Source organism: Mus musculus, chromosome 1 (assembly GCF_000001635.26).
Source record: "Mus musculus strain C57BL/6J chromosome 1, GRCm38.p6 C57BL/6J".
Taxonomy (NCBI): Eukaryota; Metazoa; Chordata; class Mammalia; order Rodentia; family Muridae; genus Mus; species Mus musculus.
Window position 1 is genome coordinate 156,551,988 of NC_000067.6, and position 21,009 is coordinate 156,572,996.

The 21,009-nt window shown below is 43.8% G+C and overlaps 1 protein-coding gene across 7 annotated transcripts in view; it reads left to right on the top strand.

Moving 5' to 3' along the window:
• Positions 1 to 6,602: 6,602 nt before the first annotated feature.
• Abl2 (v-abl Abelson murine leukemia viral oncogene 2 (arg, Abelson-related gene)) overlaps positions 6,603 to 21,009 on the top strand; it is a 91,030-nt gene continuing 76,623 nt past the window's right edge. For 5 of the 7 annotated variants that reach the window (XM_011238737.3, XM_011238738.3, XM_006496615.4 and 2 more), the window contains exon 1: positions 6,603 to 7,218. In XM_011238737.3, the coding sequence (XP_011237039.1) occupies positions 7,062 to 7,218 (157 nt within the window). In that variant the 5' untranslated portion in view covers positions 6,603 to 7,061. The remainder of the gene's footprint in view (positions 7,219 to 21,009) is intronic. The other 2 variants (NM_009595.3, NM_001136104.1) reach the window with 1 other exon arrangement.

Here is a 21,009-nt window from a genome sequence, read left to right on the forward strand (position 1 = left end):
TACCAGGCTGCCCTCGAACTCAGAAATCCGCCTGCCTCTGCCTCCTGAGTGCTGGGATTTAAAGGCATGCGCCACCAAGCCCGGCTCAACTTATATCTTTGTGACTATCAGGCAAAACCTTTTGGAATGTACCAACTTAGCTGACTACTAGTTGTGTGTCCTAACCCTTCCTCGCCCTCATGTGGTGTGATGCTCTGTTCCCCTTCCAGAGAGGAATGTCATCAGCTAGCATCTCAAGGCTATAGCAGAGGTTTTCCCAGTTTGCTACAACCTGCCTACATTATGTTCTGTCAATATACTTTTAAAAAAATATGCCTTGAGCTATTGTTTTCTGTGTTTGGCAACTATGAAAACTTCATTAAACCACTTCACGTTAGACATGTCATTTGGGGCAACCTGAATCTGTGTTCCAGGGTCACAGACACTCATCACTGGCTTCCTCTTGGTGTGGAGGTGTGGTCAACAACACTGTCCGTCTGTCCATCTAGATGTAGAGAGAAGGGGGATGTAGGAGCTCCTATGAAAACTGTAAACATGACAGAGCTTGGAATGTAGACCCCCGAGGCAAGGGTTAGGGAGGTATTGCTCAGCTGTCCCCTGCATCTGCGAAGGTGGTGAGGCTTTCTGATGCAGATAGAGATGGCATTAGGCAGCAAGGCTCTCGGCTAAGGCTGCTCTGGGCCTCTGTGGTAGCAGGTCTGCCTCCCTTTCCTCCATCTTTTTTTTTTCAAAAATATTTATTTCATTTATATGAGTACACTGTAGTAGCTGTCTCCTGACACACCAGAAAAGGGCATCAGATCCCATTATAGATGGTTGTGAGCCACCATGTGATTGCTGGGAATTGAACACAGGACCTCTGGAAGAGCAATCAGTGCTCTTAACTGCTGAGCCATCTCTCCAGCCCCCTCTTCTATCTTTCTTATTTTCATTCTTCTCTTCCTCTTGCCCCCCTGCATCTCTCCTGCGAGTGTATCCAAGGTCTTATATATAATAGTCAAGCACTCTCACACTGGACAATGGGCTATACATACCTCCAACTCTCTATGACTTTCTTTACCTGGTTACTCCCTAATGCTCCCAGCCACCTTCAGTTCAGGTAGAGATGGTACTAGGAATTGTTTTAAATGTGGAACTCTGATGTATTTACTGATTAGCATACAAACAGGGTGAGATTTTATATAGTATGTAATATATATATATATGTGTGTGTGTGTGTGTGTGTGTGTGTGTGTATTATAACCAACCAGACCCTTCCTAGTCTGTTCTCTGCTTTCCATTCTGAATTCTCAAAGCTCTCCCTTCATTCTGAAAACAGAAGGATAGAAAACTCTGTGAGATCATGGATGTGCCCTAAGTCTCCACTTACAGAGTATTTGCATTGGACCCAATAGATTCTTAGAGATCAGAGGAGGTAGGCATGGCAGCACCCATCTATAAATCCCAGCATCTGGGCGTTTAGGCAGGCAGGAGGATGGAGAGAGCCAGGAAACCAGAGTTTCATACAGGGTAGTGGTGACCTAGGACTGTAATCAGAGCATGAGCACTGTGGTATGAGGAGTTCTGTGAGTCTGAGGTCAGCCTGGACTACAGAAAGAAACCATGTCTCAAAACTTGAGAAAGGAGACAGGAAGCCAGGAAGAGCCCATGGGAGAGGAGAGAGGAAGTGGTCTGGATGGGGGAGGGTGTAGTAGAACAAAGGATATGAAAGAAGTGGGAAGGGACTCCTGGAAATTAAAAGACAAAGCAAGAGACAGAGCAAGAGAGTTGGGGGAGAAGAGGAAGAGGAGGTGGGTTAAAAAAAAACTAAGGATGTATGAAAAACCCTTATAGAAACCCACTGCTTTGTAAGCCAATTAGCAAATATAGTAAAGCTGGGTGTGGGGTGCATGCTTTTCATCCCAGCACTTAGGAGGCTGAGGCCAGACTCTGTTTGGGTCCAGTCTGATCTATATAGCAAATCCCAGGACAGTCAAGACTACATAGTGAAAGCATGTCCCAAGATGTACATAAAAGGAAAAAGAAAAAAAAAAGTAAGAGTTTGAACACGGTACCCTACATGGGTGGACAATCCTTCTCCAGTAAGACATGAAAAATCTCAGTACCAGGCATTGACACACTTCCTTACAAGTTAGTGGTCTTGAGGCCCCCTTGAAAGTCCCCAGACGCTGGGCAAGGGCTACTGCTATGTTTTTCTTAACTAGCTTTCTTGAGCCAGAATTTAAAAAAAAAAAATTTATTTATTTATTTATTTATTTGTTTGTTTTGTTTTGTTTTGTTTTTTTTTGAGACAGGGTTTCTCTGTATAGTCCTGGCTGTCCTGGAACTCACTTTGTAGACCAGGCTGGCCTCGAACTCAGAGATCCTCCTGTCTCTGCCTCCCGAGTACTGGGATTAAAGGTGTGCACCACCACCGCCCGAGTCGGAATTTTTAAAGTATTTATTTGTTTATTTACTCTGTGTGTGTGCGCGTGTGTGTGTGTGTGTGTGTGTGTGAACACGTCATGGGCACATGTAGAGGCCAGAGGACAATTTGAGGGCATTGTCTCTCTTCCTATGTGAGTCCCATGGATCAAACTGAGATTATTAAGCTTGGTGGCAACTGCCTTTATGTCACGGCTCATCTCACCGAGCCCTGCTATGGTTCTTAATTACCTACCAGAACTGGACAGTATAATTCTATTGCTGAAGACACTGTGTACTGTGGTTGTAGGACATACAGAATTCAATCTGGAATTGGTTGGTAAAATTTCCTCCCTGTAGGTTAGCTTTCATAGTACTTAAAGGTGCTATGTAGGCCATTGGGTAAGACATCGATGGTCCAGCGCTGCGTAAGACACCAACCGTGAAAGGTCCAGCACTCACTTGCCAGGCAAGATATGCTCACCGGTGCAAAAGCGGCATAATTGTTAAGGGTTATCCATGTGATCTTTTAAAAACTAGATCTGAGGCTTGTTCCATGGGAGAGAAGTCATGCCTGGCACAGTTGATCTTGTCACAAACCCTTGGTTGAGAAGCTCACAGGCCCTAGTGGGAACTTACTATTGCTTTGCTAAATGTGTCAAATCACCTTCTACATATTTATATTTCTACCCATATTCGGGCTGCTTTTAACTTTGGTCATATCTGATGTGACATGATCATTGGCCTGAGGAACTCATAGGAGCTTTATGTATCTCCAAAAGTTCTGCATAAGATCAAGCCAGTCCCAACTTGAGATGCGTCCTATGGGAGAGAGCCAACCCTGACACTATTATTAATGATATTCTGCTATGCTTGCAGAGAGGAGCCTGGCATAACTGTCTCCTGAGAGGTTTCATCCAGCAGCTGATGGAAACAGATGCAGAGACCCCACAGTCAAACATCAGGCAGAGCTTGGGGAGTCTTGTGGAAGAGTGGGAGATAGAATTGAGTGAACAGGAGGGGTCAAGAACACCACAAGGATTCCTACAGAGTCAAGTAACCTGGGCCTCAGGGGGCTCACTCACAGAGACTGAGCCACCAAGCAAAGGACATGCAGGAGCTGGACCTAGGCCTCCTACACATTTGTAGCAGATGTGGAGTAGATGTGGAGCTGGACCTAGGCCTCCTACACATTTGTAGCAGATGTGCAGCTTGGGCTTCGTGTGGGGCCCCTAACAATTTGAGCAGAGGCTGTCTCTGACTCTGTTGCCTGCCGTTGCTTCCCCTTTCCCTAACTGGACTGCTTGGTTGGGCCTTAGTGGGAGAAGATGTCCCAGGGTGGGGTGGTACCCGAGTGAGGGCTTCCCCTTCTCCTCAGAGAAGGGGAGGGAGTAATGGAGAGAGGGACTTTTAAGGGTGGGACTGGGAGTAGAGGAGGGGAGCAATTGGGATGTAAAGTGAATAAATAAATCATACACACACACACAAATCAAGCAAGCCAAAATTCCAGCATGAATTGAGGAGGCGCTCATGAGGCCCCACTTCTAGCTGAGAGGTTATTAATAGTTGGTGGCTGCTGGGGTGGGAGAGTGGTTCTCTTTGGGGATGTGCCCATTGGTAGGTTGGTTGTCCACACTCAGGGACAAGGGCAGAGGAAGGGCTGAGAAGTGGGAGGATATGATCAAAATACATGTGTATACATAGGACATTCTCGGTAATAAAAAACTGTATTAAAACATAACCAGAAAGGAGAAGACAGAACTAGAGGATCCACTGTCATTGGGGAATCTCTGTAAACAAGGAGAAGACAGAACTAGAGAATCCACTGTCGTTGGAGAATCTATGTAAACGGACTCTACAAGCACTGCTCTGTTGCTTTTGCTTTACTGTTTTTTGTTTATTTGAGACAAGGTTGGCCTCGAACTTCTGAATCTTCCTCCTCTGCCTTATATTTTGAGTGTGTGTGTGAATAATAGTATATATTTACATGAGGCTTTGCATCTGCCTGGATGTTTGTGCCACCACAGACGGTTTTTTTCTTTTACAACAAATATGCTTTTCCTCCTGCCCTCTCTCCTTCCCTCTTTTCTTTTCTTTTTTTTTTTCTTTTTACTTTCATGCTTGTTTTTATAAAAGGTTTTGCTATCTATCCTGGGATGGCTTGATTTCTGGTTCCAGCCTTCAGAGCTTCTGGGGTTGCAGGCATATAACTATCCCTGTTCTGCTAGAGCTAAGTTTTGAGTTTAAGCCTTCTAATTTCAGAGTCCCTGCCCTTAACCACAGCACTGTTCTACACAGCAATTACTGTCCATCATTCACGAATTAGCAGAGAAACCAAACTGTTGTCACCAAGTTGAAATTCCACGGGTAAATAAAAAAGAACAAACAATAAAAACAAATCCTACTTCTATGATCATCTTTGTGTTTTGTGAATTAATCTCTTCAGTAACTGTAACCACTTTGTGAATGAAAAGAAAATAAATAGTATTTGGGGCAGCGTCTTGCTATGCCACACAGGTTGGTCTCACTCAGATTCTCGGCCTCAAGTCAAGTGTCTCCCTGTTTCAGCTTTCTTAGCAGTGCGAGTACAAGCCCATAGCATAACATCGAGGTGTGTGGCCACTTTTGTTCTCAGACAGGCTCTTACGATGCACTTTAGTCTAGCCTTGAATTTGTGATCCAACTGTCTCTGGATCTATTATAATAGTGGTACAACATGACACTCAGGGGAAAAAAGGGTATTTTAAATACAGATAGACTTTGATATAAATGAAAATTCATATTCCATCCAGTGCTAAAGTGTAGTGCTTCTTTTCAATGGGAACTAAATTCCGTTGTCTCTGGCTGTACCCTGGGTGGCGATGAAATAACTTAGAGTGTTCTTAGTGTGGGCACATGTGTGTGCGTGCCGGTCACAGGACAACTTTTACTGTCAGTTCTTGCTTCTTTTAAGACAGGGTCCCTTAGCCACTGCACATGTAAGCCAGGTTTCTGGAGACCCCCTTATCTCTGCCTCCCCCCTTCTTGTGGACCAGCTGGGATCACAGAGCTTGGGCTGGTGCATCTGGCTTTTCTCTATGACCAGTAGCTGCTTGTGTGGGTCCTAGGCAGCAAGTTCAGGTGGTCAGGCTTGCAGTGCAAGTCTTCTTTGTCATTAACCCATCTTTCCCCAGCTCCTAAGGCTCTTTAATAGTGAATATCAAAATCAGCTGGAGTGGGGGGCGGTAGTAGCAAGTGGTAGAGCACTCACCTGGAACTCAAGGTCCTGAGTTTGAGTCTCACCCACATGCACTTGTGATCTTACACCATTCTACAAAAGACATGTATGGGGAATTATATCTATTTTGCTAATTCTTTTCTTCCCCAGGGTGGTTTTCCTTGGTTTAAGCAATGGCTCCAGTCCTCATGGCACATAGGGTGTACATCTATAAAAATAGCTTCTCTTCTGTCCATTTCTCTATTTAGACCCCAGACGGTGAAGATGAGTAAGTTTTGACTCAGAAACAAGGTCAAAGTGATTTATCTTTTCCTTGCCAAAAAGGAGGGCCCAACCTGCACTGAGAGGAAAGCATGTCTGTGAGAAGAGTCGCTTTACTGTCAGGCATTTTATTTATTTATTTATTTTAAAGATTCATTTATTTATTATATGTTAGTACACTGTAGCTGACTTCAGACACTCCAGAAGAAGGCATCAGATTTTGTTACAGATGGTTGTGAGCCACCATGTGGTTGCTGGGATTTGAACTCGGGACCTTTAGGAAGAGCAGTCGGCGCTCTTAATCACTGAGCCATCTCACCAGCGCCCCACCAGGCGTTTTAAAGTAAACAGAAACACATGCGGGTAGGTCGATGGTGGAAGAGTTCAAGAGAAATCCACGGTAGTATGAAGAATTGAGTTCTAACCGCTTTGCCAATAAGACGGCAAAGTGCACATCAAGAAATAATTCACCGAATTAAGTTAACCCCGCACTTGACCATCTCCCCGTGAATTCTGTACCATTCCAAACTTCATTCTGGGCCCAATGCTAAGTGTGTGTGAAGGGCTCCTCAATTGAATGGCAGCGAAGCCCAGGGATCAGGAGCCTCAGCTGTTTGGTGCTGAGCTGCGCGGCGCACGTGGTGGCTTCTCAGCCTCTTCTGATTTGACAGGTGGAGGTGGGACGGGAAAGGCCGGGCGCCCACAGTCCTCCAAGTGGGGCAGTGTGTGGAGCCGAACGTGGGTGAAGGTAGCAGTAAAAGCACTCGAGGGCCCTCGAAAGCTTCGCTGACCCTGTGGGCCCCGGCTTCCACCCAGCGGGGCGCGGCGCGGGGCGGGGCTCCGCCGAGCTCCGCCCACCGAGTAGCGGAGGTGCTTGGGCGAGAGGGGGGCGGGAGACGCTCTGTCCCACGCTCGCCCTGTGCTCGGTGGTTTAAAGATGGCGGCGGCGGCTGGGGCGAGGAGCCGCCGGAGGGGGAGGGAGAAGGAGAGTCTGTGAGTCGCTGGGAGGCAGCGCGGCAGCGGCTCCGAGGAGTCCGCGTGGGAGCCGCCGGCAACTCCGGCCCAGAGGGCCTGGGCTTGGGCCGGAGAGACCGGAGCGGCGCCAGGAGCTCCGGAGGCCGGAGCAGAGGAGGAATGTGAGCAAGGGTCGGCGGGGGCGCGGGAGTACGCGAGCGGCGGGATGGGGCAGCAGGTGGGCCGCGTCGGGGAGGCTCCGGGGCTCCAGCAGCCGCAGCCGCGCGGGATCCGGGGCAGCAGCGCAGCCAGGCCCTCGGGCCGCAGGCGGGACCCGGCGGGGCGTACCGCAGACGCCGGCTTCAACGTCTTCACCCAGCACGGTGAGTGTGTCCGGAGCCGGTGGAGGGCATGAGGGAGGCCGGGGAGGGGTGGGGTGGGGTCGGGGCGAGGTGCGAGGCGGATGGGCAGCCTTCGGGGGGCGAGGGCTGGAGGGGTGCCCGCGAGTGGGGGCGGAATCGGCTGCCATCTGGGCCAGTCACGGGAGGCGAGGCACACCCCTCCCCCCGCCTGGCTGGCAGCGTCTGGGGGCGGCGGCGGCGGCGAGCACGAACCGGGGTCTTAGGGACCCAGGCTTGACTGTCCTGCTATCCTGGGACAGGACGGGGCGACTGTGGAACTGTGGATGGTATCCCCAGGGAGGGAAGGATGAAGGCAGGTATGAGCTCAGGTTCAGGAGGTGGGAGGATAAACCGGTTGTGAACGACGGGAACGAGTCGTGCCCTGAGGAATTGGGAAATAGGTACTGAATCTTTAAGAGATTGTGGTGGCATATTCGGTATGTGCTTTATGAACCAGGCGGTGAGCAGTGTCAGAATGGTGAACTGTGAAACCCTTTTCCGTATCTTTTTACTTTCAACAGAGTATTTTCTCCAAACTAGAAATGAAAGGCTTTGCCAAACCACCCTGTTCTGCCTATCCGAGTAGGACACAGGATTCTGAGATGGCTGGCGGGGCTGTCGATGGGTGGGCATGGTTAGGGCTTCCTTCCATGTGGTCTGAACATGAGTTTTTCTTTGAGCTGCATTGGTGTATACATATGTGCTCCGCATAGTCTGGGACTTACTCGGTGTCATATTCTTCAGAAGGGCTGTTTCTAAACTATTTAAAATTATATTTATTTTGTGTGTATGTGTATGTGCGCACACACCCATGTATGCAGAGGTCAGGAGACAACTTGGGGAGTCATTTCTCCCAGGTATTAAACTCTTTATCAGGCTTGGGGGCAAGTGCCTGAACTCTAGTAAATACAAATTTTGAGCACATACTCTTAATTTGTGTGTCTTTATTAATATAGACAAGGTTATAGTAATTAACAAATAATGTAATCAACGGTCAGAAATAGAGTATAAGAAAGGGTGCCATGAGGAAAATTAAGTATAGAGCCTTGTAAATTAGTGACAGTGTACACAGCTTATGTGAGGCCTGAGTTCAAGCCCCAGTATCGAAGAAGAAGAAGAAGAAGAAGAAGAAGAAGAAGAAGAATGAATGAATATTTTTTCCCCTTGATGCCAAGTGGATTCTTTTGTTCTTCCATAGTGTGTTGTTGACCATTTTTAAGAGCATTGTTCTAGAGGAGGGCAGAATAGAGAAGGAGAAAAATATCAGAAGCCATCCTAAGACCTGAGAGGCTGGTGATGGAGATGTAATATCTGTAGGAAGGACCGGCTAGCAGAGGTAGCAAGCTGGTTTCATTGATAATATGTACAGGAGTGAAGTGAAGGATAAACTGTCCCGCTGCACATAGCTCGGGGAAAGGGAAGGAGAAGAAGTGTAGACTAGTCACGGGAAAGGGCGTTTCAAAGGAAGTGACGATAGCATGCAAAGAGATGATCCCAAGACTTGTAGCTGCTGGGTGAGTTGTGTCCGAGTTCTGCATTTGGACTTAGGAATAGACAAATTTTGTTTCCCTTTTCCTTTTTTAATTTGTAAAAGCAAAATGTAATTTTACATGTGTGTGTGTTTTGCTGCATGTACATATACATACCTGATGCCGTATAGGCAAGGAGGAGGGCGTTAGGTCTCTTCCTGTAGATTGATGGTTGTGAGCTGCTCTGTGGGTGCTGGTAACTGAACCCAGGTTCTCAGGACTGGTTAACAGCATTCTTGCACATATGAATTCAGTTTGGGGCAAGTATAATAGTACGCAACTTTAATATCAGCACTTGGGAGACAGAGACAGAAGGGTCTCTTAAGAGTTCAGGGCCACCGGGCGTGGTAGTGCACATCCCAGCACTTGGAAGGCAGAGGCAGGCGAATTTCTGAGTTCGAGACCAGCCTGGTCTACAAAGTGAGTTCCAGGACAGCCAGGGCTACACAGAGAAACCCTGTCTCGAAAAACCAAAAAAAAAAAAAAAAAAAAAAGAGTTCAGGGCCAACCTGGTCTTACCTGTTTTCACCAGTATTCTAATTATAAAAAATGAGGATGTGTTAAAATTACCATGAAGGTTTTCAACCTGGGTAACTGGGATAATAACGATTTTATTGACAAAGTTGAAAGTTAAAAGCTGATGGATAGGATGTGAATATGGTAGCCCAAGACTAGTGTAAAAAAATTAATAAAAACTGGAAGAAATACAGTAAATCCTTTTTAATTTGGGGGGGGGGCGCACGGGTGCTCCAGGGGATTAAACTTGAGGGCCTCATCTAAGCTAGACCGGTGCTCTCCCACGAGCCCAGGCATCCAGCACAAGGAGGACTCTGGAATTTAGTTAATATAGTCATTCAATTCAAAGTCTACCACATTCTAACAGAAGTGATCCACAAAGGATAACCTGGCCTACCAGAGAGGCGGGGGTAGGAAATGTGGAGACATTTTTGCTTGTACCTAAGGAGACAAACTAGAGGACTAGGGAGGTGGCTCAGTGGTCAGGCGCTTGCCTACCCTGTCCAAAGCCCTGCCTGTAGCCTCCTATACTGTTTTCAAGACAGATGCCTGCGGCTTAGACACACTCTGAATTTGAGGCCAGCCTGATCTACGTAGGAAGTACACACTTGTCATGATTGTGAAAAATAGTCTAGATTATGAAAATAACACATATATCACTATCCTTTTCCTACTGCATCCTGTAATCCCAGCCTGGGAAAGCTGAGGCAGATGGATTGCTGTGTATTTCAGGTTAGCCTAGGGGTGTGTAGTGAGTAGCAGACCAAAAGGGCCCATGTAGCAAAGCTGTCTCAAAAAACTGGAAAAAGAAATCACTGCCTTGAGTATATTGAATTATTAGCATATAAGTCCATAACTAAAAGCTCTGGTGTGGCGCTGGAGAGGTGTCTGAGTAGTTGAGAGCTTGCTGCTCTTGCAGAGGACCTGAGTTTGATTCCTGAAACCCATTCTGGGTGGCTCATGACTGCTTGTAACTCCAACTCCAGGGCATTTGATGCCTTCTGACTTCCTCCAGCATCCTCTAATGCATGCACACTAAATAAAAATAAATCTTAAAAGTGTAATAGGTCCTTGACTTTATGTGTAGATTTATATTTTAAATTTTATTATTATTATTGTGTGTGTATGTGTGTGTGTGTGTGTGCGTGTGTGCGCGCGCGTATGCGCCTGCATGTATACACACACACACACACATATATATACACACAATATACACACACACACATTTATATATTTTGTAGGGAGGCAGTGTGTGTGTGCACTTGTGTTTGAGTGCAGGTGTGCATAGAGAGCAGGGAACAGTTTTTGGGACTTTTCTCTCTTGTCCTGGGTCCTGGATTGAACACATGTCATCAGGGTTGCACAGCGATTGCTTTTGCTTGTTTTTTTTTTTTTTTTGTTTTGTTTTGTTTTGTTTTTTTGAGACAGGGTTTCTCTGTGTAGCCCTGGCTGTCCTGGAACTCACTCTGTAGACCAGGCTGGCCTCGAACTCAGAAATCCACCTGCCTCTGCCTCCCAAGAGTGCCACCACGCCTGGCTGCTTTTGCTTGTTAAACTGTCTTACTGGCTCTACATACAGATTTTAATGTAAGTTACATATTTTATGTATTTTAGAAAGTTTATCAAGAGTTCATGATTTTTTTTCTTTAGCCAAGAATGGCAATTTTTCATCATTAATATGAGTAAGCAGTTAGAATAATTTGCTTTGCCAGAAATGTTTTTAGAAATGTAATTAGAAAGAATGCAGTAGGCCATTTCTTGGTGCGGAGGAATGAGGTACTGTGTGACTTGCTAGTTTCTAGTTGATGGTTTGTTAGCGAGCTGATGTTTGTGCTGGTGGTCTAGTGTTGGTGTCTACCTGTCTTCTTTGTTGTTTGTTGAGACAGTATTGCAGTGTATCCTTGGCTGGCCTTGAGCTTCTGGCAGTCTTAGAGGTGTGTACCGTGCCTGGCTGCTTTGTCTGCCATTAGTATCTTTCAACAGTTAATAGATTTCAAGTCATTGTTGCTTCTTATCAATACTTTCTGAAAATTATATTAAAAATTAACCACAAATTATGAAGTTGTGAGTAATAACATTTTTTCCTTAAACTCACTATTTTGAATAATTGGAATTTTTCTCTTCTGTATCTGTAGTGCATTTTTTAAGTCTTTACAGAATAAGTTGTGGCTACCCCAAAATGAAGTGATATTCCAGAAAGATAATGTGATCTGATATAGCAACTGCTTATGATTCTTTGTTCATTGAAACAGTTTCTGTGTAGCTCAGGCTGGTATTGTTTATTTTAGACCGAGTCTCCTGTAGCCCAGAGTGGTCTGAAACTTGAAAACTGAAGAGAGCCTTGAATTCCCAATTTTCCTACCTCCATTTCCCAAGTGCTGAGATTACAGATGTGCACCACCACATGGGACTTGTAGGTTGGTCTTGAACGCTGTAGTATACCTCCACCTCTAAATTGTAATCATGTCTGGTAGTGGTCACTAATTGTCATTAGAATTAAACTTTTGTTGTTGTTTTTAGATAAGTCCTCACTCTGTATCACTAGCAGGCAGGCAACTCACCATGTAGGCCAGAAAAAAGAATCTCTTATCTCTGTCTCTGTGTCTACATATCTATTTGGCTGGGCACAGTAGTATGTACCTGTAATTCAGCGCTCAGGTGGCTGAGGCAGGAGGATTGAAAGCTATGAATGTAGAAGAGTGTAAAATACTCACCATTCAGACCCTTTATTAGGAGTAGACCATACTGGGTAAATGGTTCACAACTACTCGACAGAAGAGACAGCTGAGAGCTCACATCTCCAGTGTTCCTTTAAATCGCATACATATTCTTCCTTTTATATATTTCTGTAATAGTATCAGTTTAAAAGATTTAAAAATGACAACATAGCTGATAAGTAGCAAATGTACTTGATACAGTTTTGTAGGTGAGGGCTAGGGAGATAACTAGGATAGTTGAACCTTAGGGGCTCATTGACTGAAACAGTGAAGACCCTGTCTCAGAAAATAAGGTGGGAGAAGATTGAGAAAGACATCTTCATGTCAATCTCTGGTCTCCATAAGAGCCCATGTGGTAAACGCACCACCTGCACATAGATGCAGAGCATGCACACATGTGGACACACACATCAAAAAAGAAGACCAGAGCAAATAAGAAAACTGTAGCTAGTTATTTCTTCCTTGATAACAGAATATCCAGTTATGGAAGGTTGTTTTGTCTTAACATAAGTATAAATATGTGAAGGAAGGGTATCATCTTATGACATTAGAATATACAATTGAAGTACTCCAATGATCTTGTATTAGAATTCCTAATAGATGTCTAAGGCATTCTCCCTAGTTTATTAGTATATTATGTAATTTATAAGAACCTTTTTATTTCTAGATTATCTATCAGGCCTGTGCTGTAAGAACTTTTAGCTGTGGAGCTATCTTGCCAGCCCAGAGCATTTCCTCTCTTTCTATATTAGTGTAGCCTAGACTTACTAATTGTACATGCTAATGACTCTTAAGAGAATTTTTAGGTATAATTTAGATAGAACTGCTTTTCAAAGCTGTTGATGCTCAGGTAATTGTTAGTGAACATCTTCATTTCAGAAGTTATTCTGCCTTGGCCTGGTCTCCATCTGAGAAGATCCTCTTGTCCCCTCCTGTCTCTGAGCACTGGAGTTAGAGGAAGGTACCATCATGCCTGGCGAAAAGCTTTATTTTATCATTTTTAATTATGTGTAAGTGTCCTGAGTAGGTATGTGAACATTAATGCAGGTGTCTATAGAGATCAGACACTTTGGACCCCTTGGAGTTGAGCTGCAGGTGCTACGGGGCCATGGTGGAAGCCACAGTCAGGTGTGTTCTTTAGGAGCAGCATCTGTTCCTGACCACCTACCTAGCCATCTCTCTAGACACAGCCACCAATCTTTACATTTTTTAATTTTTAAATGTTAAAAACTTTTGTGTGTGAAAGTAAGATATTTTGTGCAACAATTCTTTTTTAGCAGCCACTGCCTTTTGGGGTTACATGCATACTCTGAGAATACCATACAAATTAGAACTCTTTCAATATTGCTTTCAGTCAAACATAAAAGCATCGATGAATACACACTTAATTTAATAGTATCCCAGACTTAGTCTGGATTTCTTAAAGAAACAATAACTACATTGGACTCTCACTTATTTTGCTTCTTGTAAGTGTGCTGAGTAGTGATTCTTTGGAGTCTCCAGGGAGCTCTGCCTGCCAGGGTTGGGTTTTGATCAGCATAACACAGAGCTCAGCAGGCTCAGGCCATTTGTATTCTCGGGTGCTGTCCTAGGAGAGGGCTGGCTCAGAAGTCTTTCAGTTGATGTGGTCAAGGACAAAAGTATTATACTGAAGAGTGTATACACATGTTTTCATAATCTATACCTTCTTTATGTTAACCATAACAAAGTGAAAAAATACTACTGAGTTAAAACCCAAGATTGCTACTTAGTATTTTGTGGTTCCAGGTAATTGCTAAGAAAATTTTCTGTGAAAATTAACAACTATTGTTTATATCCTCCACATGTTCTTTATCTGTAAAAAGGCTGATGCCTGGGGCTTTTTGTTATAGTAGCTCATTGATTGATTTAAAGGTTGCGTTTACTGTACAATGACACCTAAATGCAGAAAACAAATGTACCTTGGAGGAGAGCTTATGTAGTAGTAAATAGTTGGGTGTGGTGGCAACATCTTTAATCCTAATACAAGGGAGACAGAGGCCAGCTTGGTCTACACAGGGAGTTCCAGGACAGCTACAACTATAGAGAGAGACCCTGTCTCCAAGAAAAAAAATGTTTAAGGTTTATTTGAAACTTTTCTTTCTTTTTTTTTTTTTTTTTTTTGAGATAGGTTTCTCTGTGTAGCCCTGGCTGGCCTGGAACTCACTCTGTAGACCAGACTGGCCTCAAACTCAGAAATCCACCTGCCTTTATCTCCCAAGTGCTGGGATTAAAGGCGTACATCACCACTGCCTGGCTATTTGAAACTTTTAAAAAAAGATTTAATTAGTTTTATGTCTATGGGTATGTTGCTGCATGCGTATCTAACACATGTGTGCAGTGCCCACAGTGGCCAGAAGAGGGCACTGGTATAGCAGACAGGTGTGAGCCATCATGTGGGTGCTGGGTGTTGAACTGAGTCTTCTGAAAGTTACTCTTAACCACTGAACATCTCTCCAGCCCGGATCTATGGGCACAAAACAGACAATCACTTTTTTTTCCTTTAAATTAATGTTTTAGCATACAAATAAATGGTTTTCACCCTGACATTTTCATATGTATGTATGTATTTATGTATCTTCGTTGTACAGATAGTTGAATGAAAAAAAGAAATAAAAAGGAGAGGACATGATTGCTCCTAGGTATGGTGGAGGAGAGAGTTTATTATAGGTATGTGGGAGAGCATAGCAAGAGTCAGAGATGAGAGTCCAGGGTGGACGTTACTCTGAGCTGGGCCATATGCGGAAAGGGGGACCAGGTGCAGCAGCCCAGAAGTCAAAGGTTCAAAAAGGGCTAGTAATCAAAATATCTGTATTATATAGGACAGAGCCTCTGAGGGGAGGATAGTAGCCTCGCTTCTGGGATGGAAAGAAACCCTGTAATGGGTAGGGACTGAGGGATGCTGGGAGAACCTGGAGGCCAGGCCAGCTTTGATATGTTAAACAGGCACCTCAGCCATTTGTCTGGGATTATATGATATCTGTCACATTATACTACATAATTTATAGTCAGTGGAGGTGCTTTGAAACAAACTTGAGTGTTTTTTGTATTGTTGGTGGTTTAAAAAATGTATTTTAAATCTGCCTTTATTTTCTTACTATGCTCCTCCCATCTCAATTGGCCTATTTTTAGCTTAACTATATTTTACCATATATATCTGAGACAATCCTACTTTGTAGCCCTAGCTGGCCTGGAACTCATTATGTAGTTTAGGGTGGCCTTGAACTCTAGCCAACCCTCCTACCTTGGGTTTCAGAGTGAGCAACCATGCTTGACTTTTTAAGTCTTCAAGTGAAGCTTTACAAAAGTCTATCTTTATCATCTGTTTCATTAAAATTTTTATTATGTTCCATAATCGGCCTTGTTATTTAGAAAAGTTTTAATGCTTTTAAAAGTTCTTTGACCTGATTACTTCAAGGTTTTTTTTTTTGTTTTTTGTTTTCATTATTAACTGTGTTCAAAAATAAGTGTCATCTTAGTGATGCACTGTGGTTGTCAAGGTGTTTTCAGCTCTGAGCAAGTAGGTTGTTTCCTTCTCAAGTCTCACTAGGTCACACACTCAGTTTAGTGTAGTTTGGTTTTGTTTAGTTTTTTGGCTGCTTTGGTTTTGTTTGCTTGTTTTGTTTTTGTTTCATTTTGTTTCTTGAGACAAGGTCTCACTGAGTAGCCCAGGCTGGTGGTGAACTCGGAACAATCCTCCTGCCTCTGTCCTGGGATTATAGGCGTGAGCCAACATCCCCTGCTTATTCCTTGTTCCTTTTGGCAGTATGTGGGATTTATTTGGTTCTGGAAATGCCTTGTGCATGCTAGGCAAGTGTACTACCAATGAGTTATATTTTTGTCCCAGCTTTTCATTTTTAGTCTTTAAAATTCTTTGTCTTAAATGGTAAAGGTATGGAAGGGGTGGGAAGAGTTTGTCTTAAGGATGAACACATACCAGAGTTGGAGTTTGTTGTTATTCAAGTTTAAGACGTTTTGATTATTTCTCTGTTTTCCTTTTCTCTCATGACTTTATAGTATAAATTTATTCACATTGATGTCTTCACAATTTTTTAATTAATAAATTTTCTCACATTCTTTGCTGATTTGCTTGCACTCATTTCTTCCATGCTCAGAGAATTGCAGCTTCTAGCTACTTTCGCGGTTGTTGTGGGTGGTGGGTGATGGCAGGACTCTAGGTATAAGAAACAGAGATCTGCTTAAGCAGTCCATAGAAAGCTCACTGGCCAGGTAGAGAACTCAAAGACAGGAATGCAGCAAGGCCCGTCCAGAACCAGGAAGTGGAGGGCTGCTAAAAGCTCAGCTAGTGTTTATTTTTTTGTTTCCTGTTTTGGCTTCTGTTTGCTCATTTTATTCTCCTTTCTAATTCAGTTCATATTACACTTACTATTTTTTAACCTTCTTCTCTGATGAATAGGACAGTCCATATAATGTTAATTTCTTGGGCTCAGCTTTTAAGTTTCCAGGACTGTCACTGTGATGACAATAGCTGTTAAGAGGCTTTCAAATTCCATAATATTTCGAGCTAAAGGAAGGATTGTAATGGAGGCTGAACCGGTATATAGGATGTATAGCCTCCTTTTCTCTACCAAATAATTGTCGGTAGCACTCTGCTTCCAATTGTAGCATCCGAAATGTGTCTAGATATTGCTGGATATCTAACCAAAAATGTCTTTGGCTGCTGTCAGCCTACCACTGTGAGCATGTCAGGAGGCTCTGCAAGTTGGGGAGGTCTTTGCCATCTTTTGTAGCAACTTCAAATTGTTTCTCCAAACTTTTTTTCCTCATATATCTGTAGTAACTGTGCCTGCCCGGCCCCTGTTCTCTGTGTAGTCCCAGCTGTCCTGGAGTCCCTCTGTAAGCAAAACTCTGTCCCCCTCTGTCCTTAAACTCACAGATTGGCCTGCTTTTGCCTCCTGAGTTCTGGGATTGAAGGCATGTTCTACCACGCCCTATTAAAGTTTGGGAGACCAGTAGTCAGCCAACATTTATTATTTTATGCTAATTTGTTTTTTTTCCAATTTTTTTATTAGATATTTTCTTCATTTACAATTCAAATGCTATCCCAAAAGTCCCTTATACCCTCCCCCCGATGCTAATTTGTTTATTTTGGGGTTAGCATATGCACCACGATGCATGTGTAGAGGTCAGAGGACAACTGCTCTTTTATCCCAGGCATTGACCAGGTCGTGAGACTTGGGCAGCCTTTACCTGCTGAGCGGTCTTCCTAGCCCGAAGATGCTGTCTTAAACTCTGTGACTAGTTATAGAGCTTGTCATCTGGGTCATTGCTTTAAATCTCTGGATTTCTCCACATTTCCCTCTGGTTTGTTTTTTTCTTTTTCTTAAGAGCAAGTATGAAGGTTATTGGTTGTTTTTTGTTGTTGTTGTTGTTGTTGTTGTTTTTTAATTGTGATTTGGTTCTTAGAAGTGTAAAGGATTAGAACTGGAAGAAACCTGAAGAATTGTGATTTTGAGCCGGGCAGGGGTGGCGCATGCCTTTAATCCCAGCATTTGGGAGGCAGAGGCAGGCGGGTTTCTGAGTTCGAAGCCAGCCTGGTCTACAGAGTGAGTTCCAGGACAGCCAGGACTACAGAGAAACCCTGTCTTGAAAAAACAAAACAAAACAAAAACCAAAAAAACAACAAAAATGATTTGTGATTTTGATAAAGTTGATTTGCAGACAGGCAGACCAATGCCTGAGAGCTGACAGCCTGTTACTAGACGGGGAGGAGGAGAGGGAGGACGGAAGTCACTCTTCTTACTCTATCATTGTAACAAAAGGCAGAGCAGTAAGAGACACTCTGGGAGGTGTACATCCTCTGGTTTTACACACAAGGATGTTTCACTTAGAGATTGTTTCCGGCCATTGGCTTGACTCCCCACCCCACATCCCCTCTTTAGACAGACTTTCCTGTAGCCCAGGCCAACCTAGAACTCGGTGTGTCACTGAGAGTGGCTCACCAGTGTGCAAGCACACCTGGCTATGGGGACTTAGTATAGGAGTGGCTTCTAGCAGCTGCAGGTGCTGTCAGCTGAGCTGCACCCCCAGCCCCAAGCAGCCTGACTTTACATTTTTTGTATACTTTAGTTCTCTGCCATCCTAGGAGATAGTACACATTTTGCTTGTTGTTCTAAAGCCTTTATCATAATACAGAAGGGGGCGTGTGGCATATCATTTATTAAAGGTGAATGGATTAGTTTATTTGATACTAGTTTGTAGAAATGGTGTTACATGATTTTAGTCTCATGCTTTTAGACTTAAGATAACTTAATAAAACAAGCATATATAATTAGTATCAGGAGATAACGTTTCTTTTAAACAATTTGGGATAAAAATAGGTGGTAGAGACCTGTAAACCCCCTCAGCTCTGGAGGTTTAGGCAGAAGAAGCCAAAGTTTAAGATGTGTCTGGGCTACAGAGTGAGTTTCCAAGCAGCACGGGCACTGAGACCTGATGGTAGAGCTCCTTAGCAGATGTGAAGCCCCACATTCAGTCCCCAGTGAAGGAAGGGGTGGTGGCGAGTGACATGCTTAACAAAGTGGCTTTTCTAACTTTAAACAGATTTTTAAAATTTTATTTTAAAGTTCTTTTCATTGTTGTTTGCTTTTGCGTGCATTTGTCTAGTTTTTGGTGTGTGTGTGTGTGCGTGCATGCATATGTGTATTTTCTAGACAAGTGTTCTAACATTGGGCCAAAACTCCACTCATTATTTTTTGAGACAAAGTCTGAAAAGTTGACTAGACTTGCAGGACAGCAAATCCTAGGAGTCCTTCTGTTTCTGTCTTCCTAGTGCTTCATTACAGTGTGTGTTGCCTGGTCTGACATTTTATATAGGTGCTGGAGTCAGAACTCGGGTCTTCATGCTTGCTTGGCAAGCACTTCATTGATTAAGTGATCTTCCTAGACCTCACTGTACACCCCAAACTGGCCTCGAACTCCTAATCCATCTCCTGTGCCTCTGGAGTGTTGGGATTAGAAAACTGCACCAAAACTACGTCCAGTTTATACTTATGTTCTTGAGGCTTTTGGGGTTTCTTGGTGGATCCTTGCAATTACAGCATAAAGCTGTAAACTATTTGTGTTTTAGACAAGGTCTCACTGTGTAGTTCTGGCTGGTCTGGAGCTTGCTAGTCTCCATTAGGCTAGTCTCGAACTCACAGAGACATACCTTCACCACCTCCCAAGTGCCAGTCTCAAAGGCATGCACCACTACATCTGGTTGTACCATTTGTAAGGCGTGCTGTTAATAGCACAGGCTTTGTGTTAGACTGGATGAGTTTAAAATTCTCTATTAAATTAATGATTTTGTTAGCTTGACTTAGGTATAAACAAACTTAGAACCTTAAGACACTTAGGAAGATATAGTTATTTTTCTCTTGTGTGCCTATTTTTTCCCTCATCAATAAAATAATAGTGTTGGGAGTACCTACCTGACAAAGTTGTTGTAAGAAATTAACTGTTATGTGTAAAATTCCCGGAGTGCGTGGTACATGTTAGGTACTCAGAAGGCAATAGTTGTTAGTACTTAAAACTTTTGACAAATTACAGTTATTTTATTTGTGGGCGTGTAGCACTGGGATTGAATCTAGGGCCTCTCATGTACCAGGCAAGTGTTCTACCCGAGTTACATACAGTTCTGCTTTTCCTGTTGTTTTCTATTTGTTTGGTTTGGTTTTTTTTTTTTTTTTTTGGTTGAAGCACTTCAGATCCCATGATCAGCCTCCAAACGCTGACACCATTGCATACACTAGCAAGATTTTGCTGAAAGGACCCAGATATAGCTGTCTCTTGTGAGGCTATGCCGGGGCCTAGCAAACACAGAAGTGGATGCTCACAGTCAGCTATTGGATGGATCACAGGGCCCCCAATGGAGGAGCTAGAGCAAGAACCCAAGGAGCTAAAGGGATCTGCAACCCTATAGGTGGAACAACATTATGAACTAACCAGTACCCCCCCGGAGCTCGTGTCTCTAGCTGCATATGTATCAGAAGATGACCTCGTCGGCCATCACTGGAAAGAGAGGCCCCTTGGTCTTGCAAACTTTATATGCCTCAGTACAGGGGAACACCAGGGCCAAGAAGTGGGAGTGGGGGTGGGGGAGGCGAATGGGGGGGTTTGGGGGACTTTTGGGGTAGCATTGGAAATGTAAATGAAGAAAATATCTAATTAAAAATAATAATAAATAAAAAAAGGATTTATTTATTTATTTTTATATATTAGTACACTGTCACTCTCTTAGACACACCAGAAGAGGGTATTGGATCCCATTACAGATAGTTGGGAGCCACCATGTGGTTGCTGGGAATTGAACTCAGGACCTCTGGAAAAGCAGTCAGTGCTTTTTAACTGCTGAGCCAGCTCTCCAAAATGCATTTTTAAAAACAGATTGGGGGGGGGGGAAGCCAGGCAGTGGTGGCGCACACCTTTAATCCTAGCACTTGGGAGGCAGAGGCAGGTGGATTTCTTGAGTTTGAGGCCAGCCTGGTCTACAAAGTGAGTTCCAGGACAGCCAGGGCTACACAGAGAAACCATGTCTGGAAAAAAACAAAAACAAAAACAAACAAAAAAACCCCCCAGTCTGACAAGTGTTAAGGCCGAGATGATTTTGAGGTATTAACATATTGTATCATATTTAGATATATTCTGTGCCTTGGCTTAATTTTCATGTTTCTAAATGTATACCTAAGCGCATGTACAACCCCCCCACCCCCAAACCAACTTTCTGATTGGATGTGTTTGCTCGGCACTTCACTTGGGGGAATCAGTTATTCCTCTCTTACAAAGAGCTGGGTACCAGCACTTGGGAGGTAGAGGCAGGATGATCAAGAGTTTAAGGTTAGTAAATGCAAGGCCATACTTGGTTACAGGAGACCCTGTCTCCCCCCTTCTTCCCTCCCAAAAGGGACAAAGCATATTTTAAAATGATCCTAAAAACACTCCTCTTGTGTAGCTAAGCTAGAAAAGAAATGGAGAGCCAGTAGAGCTAAGCG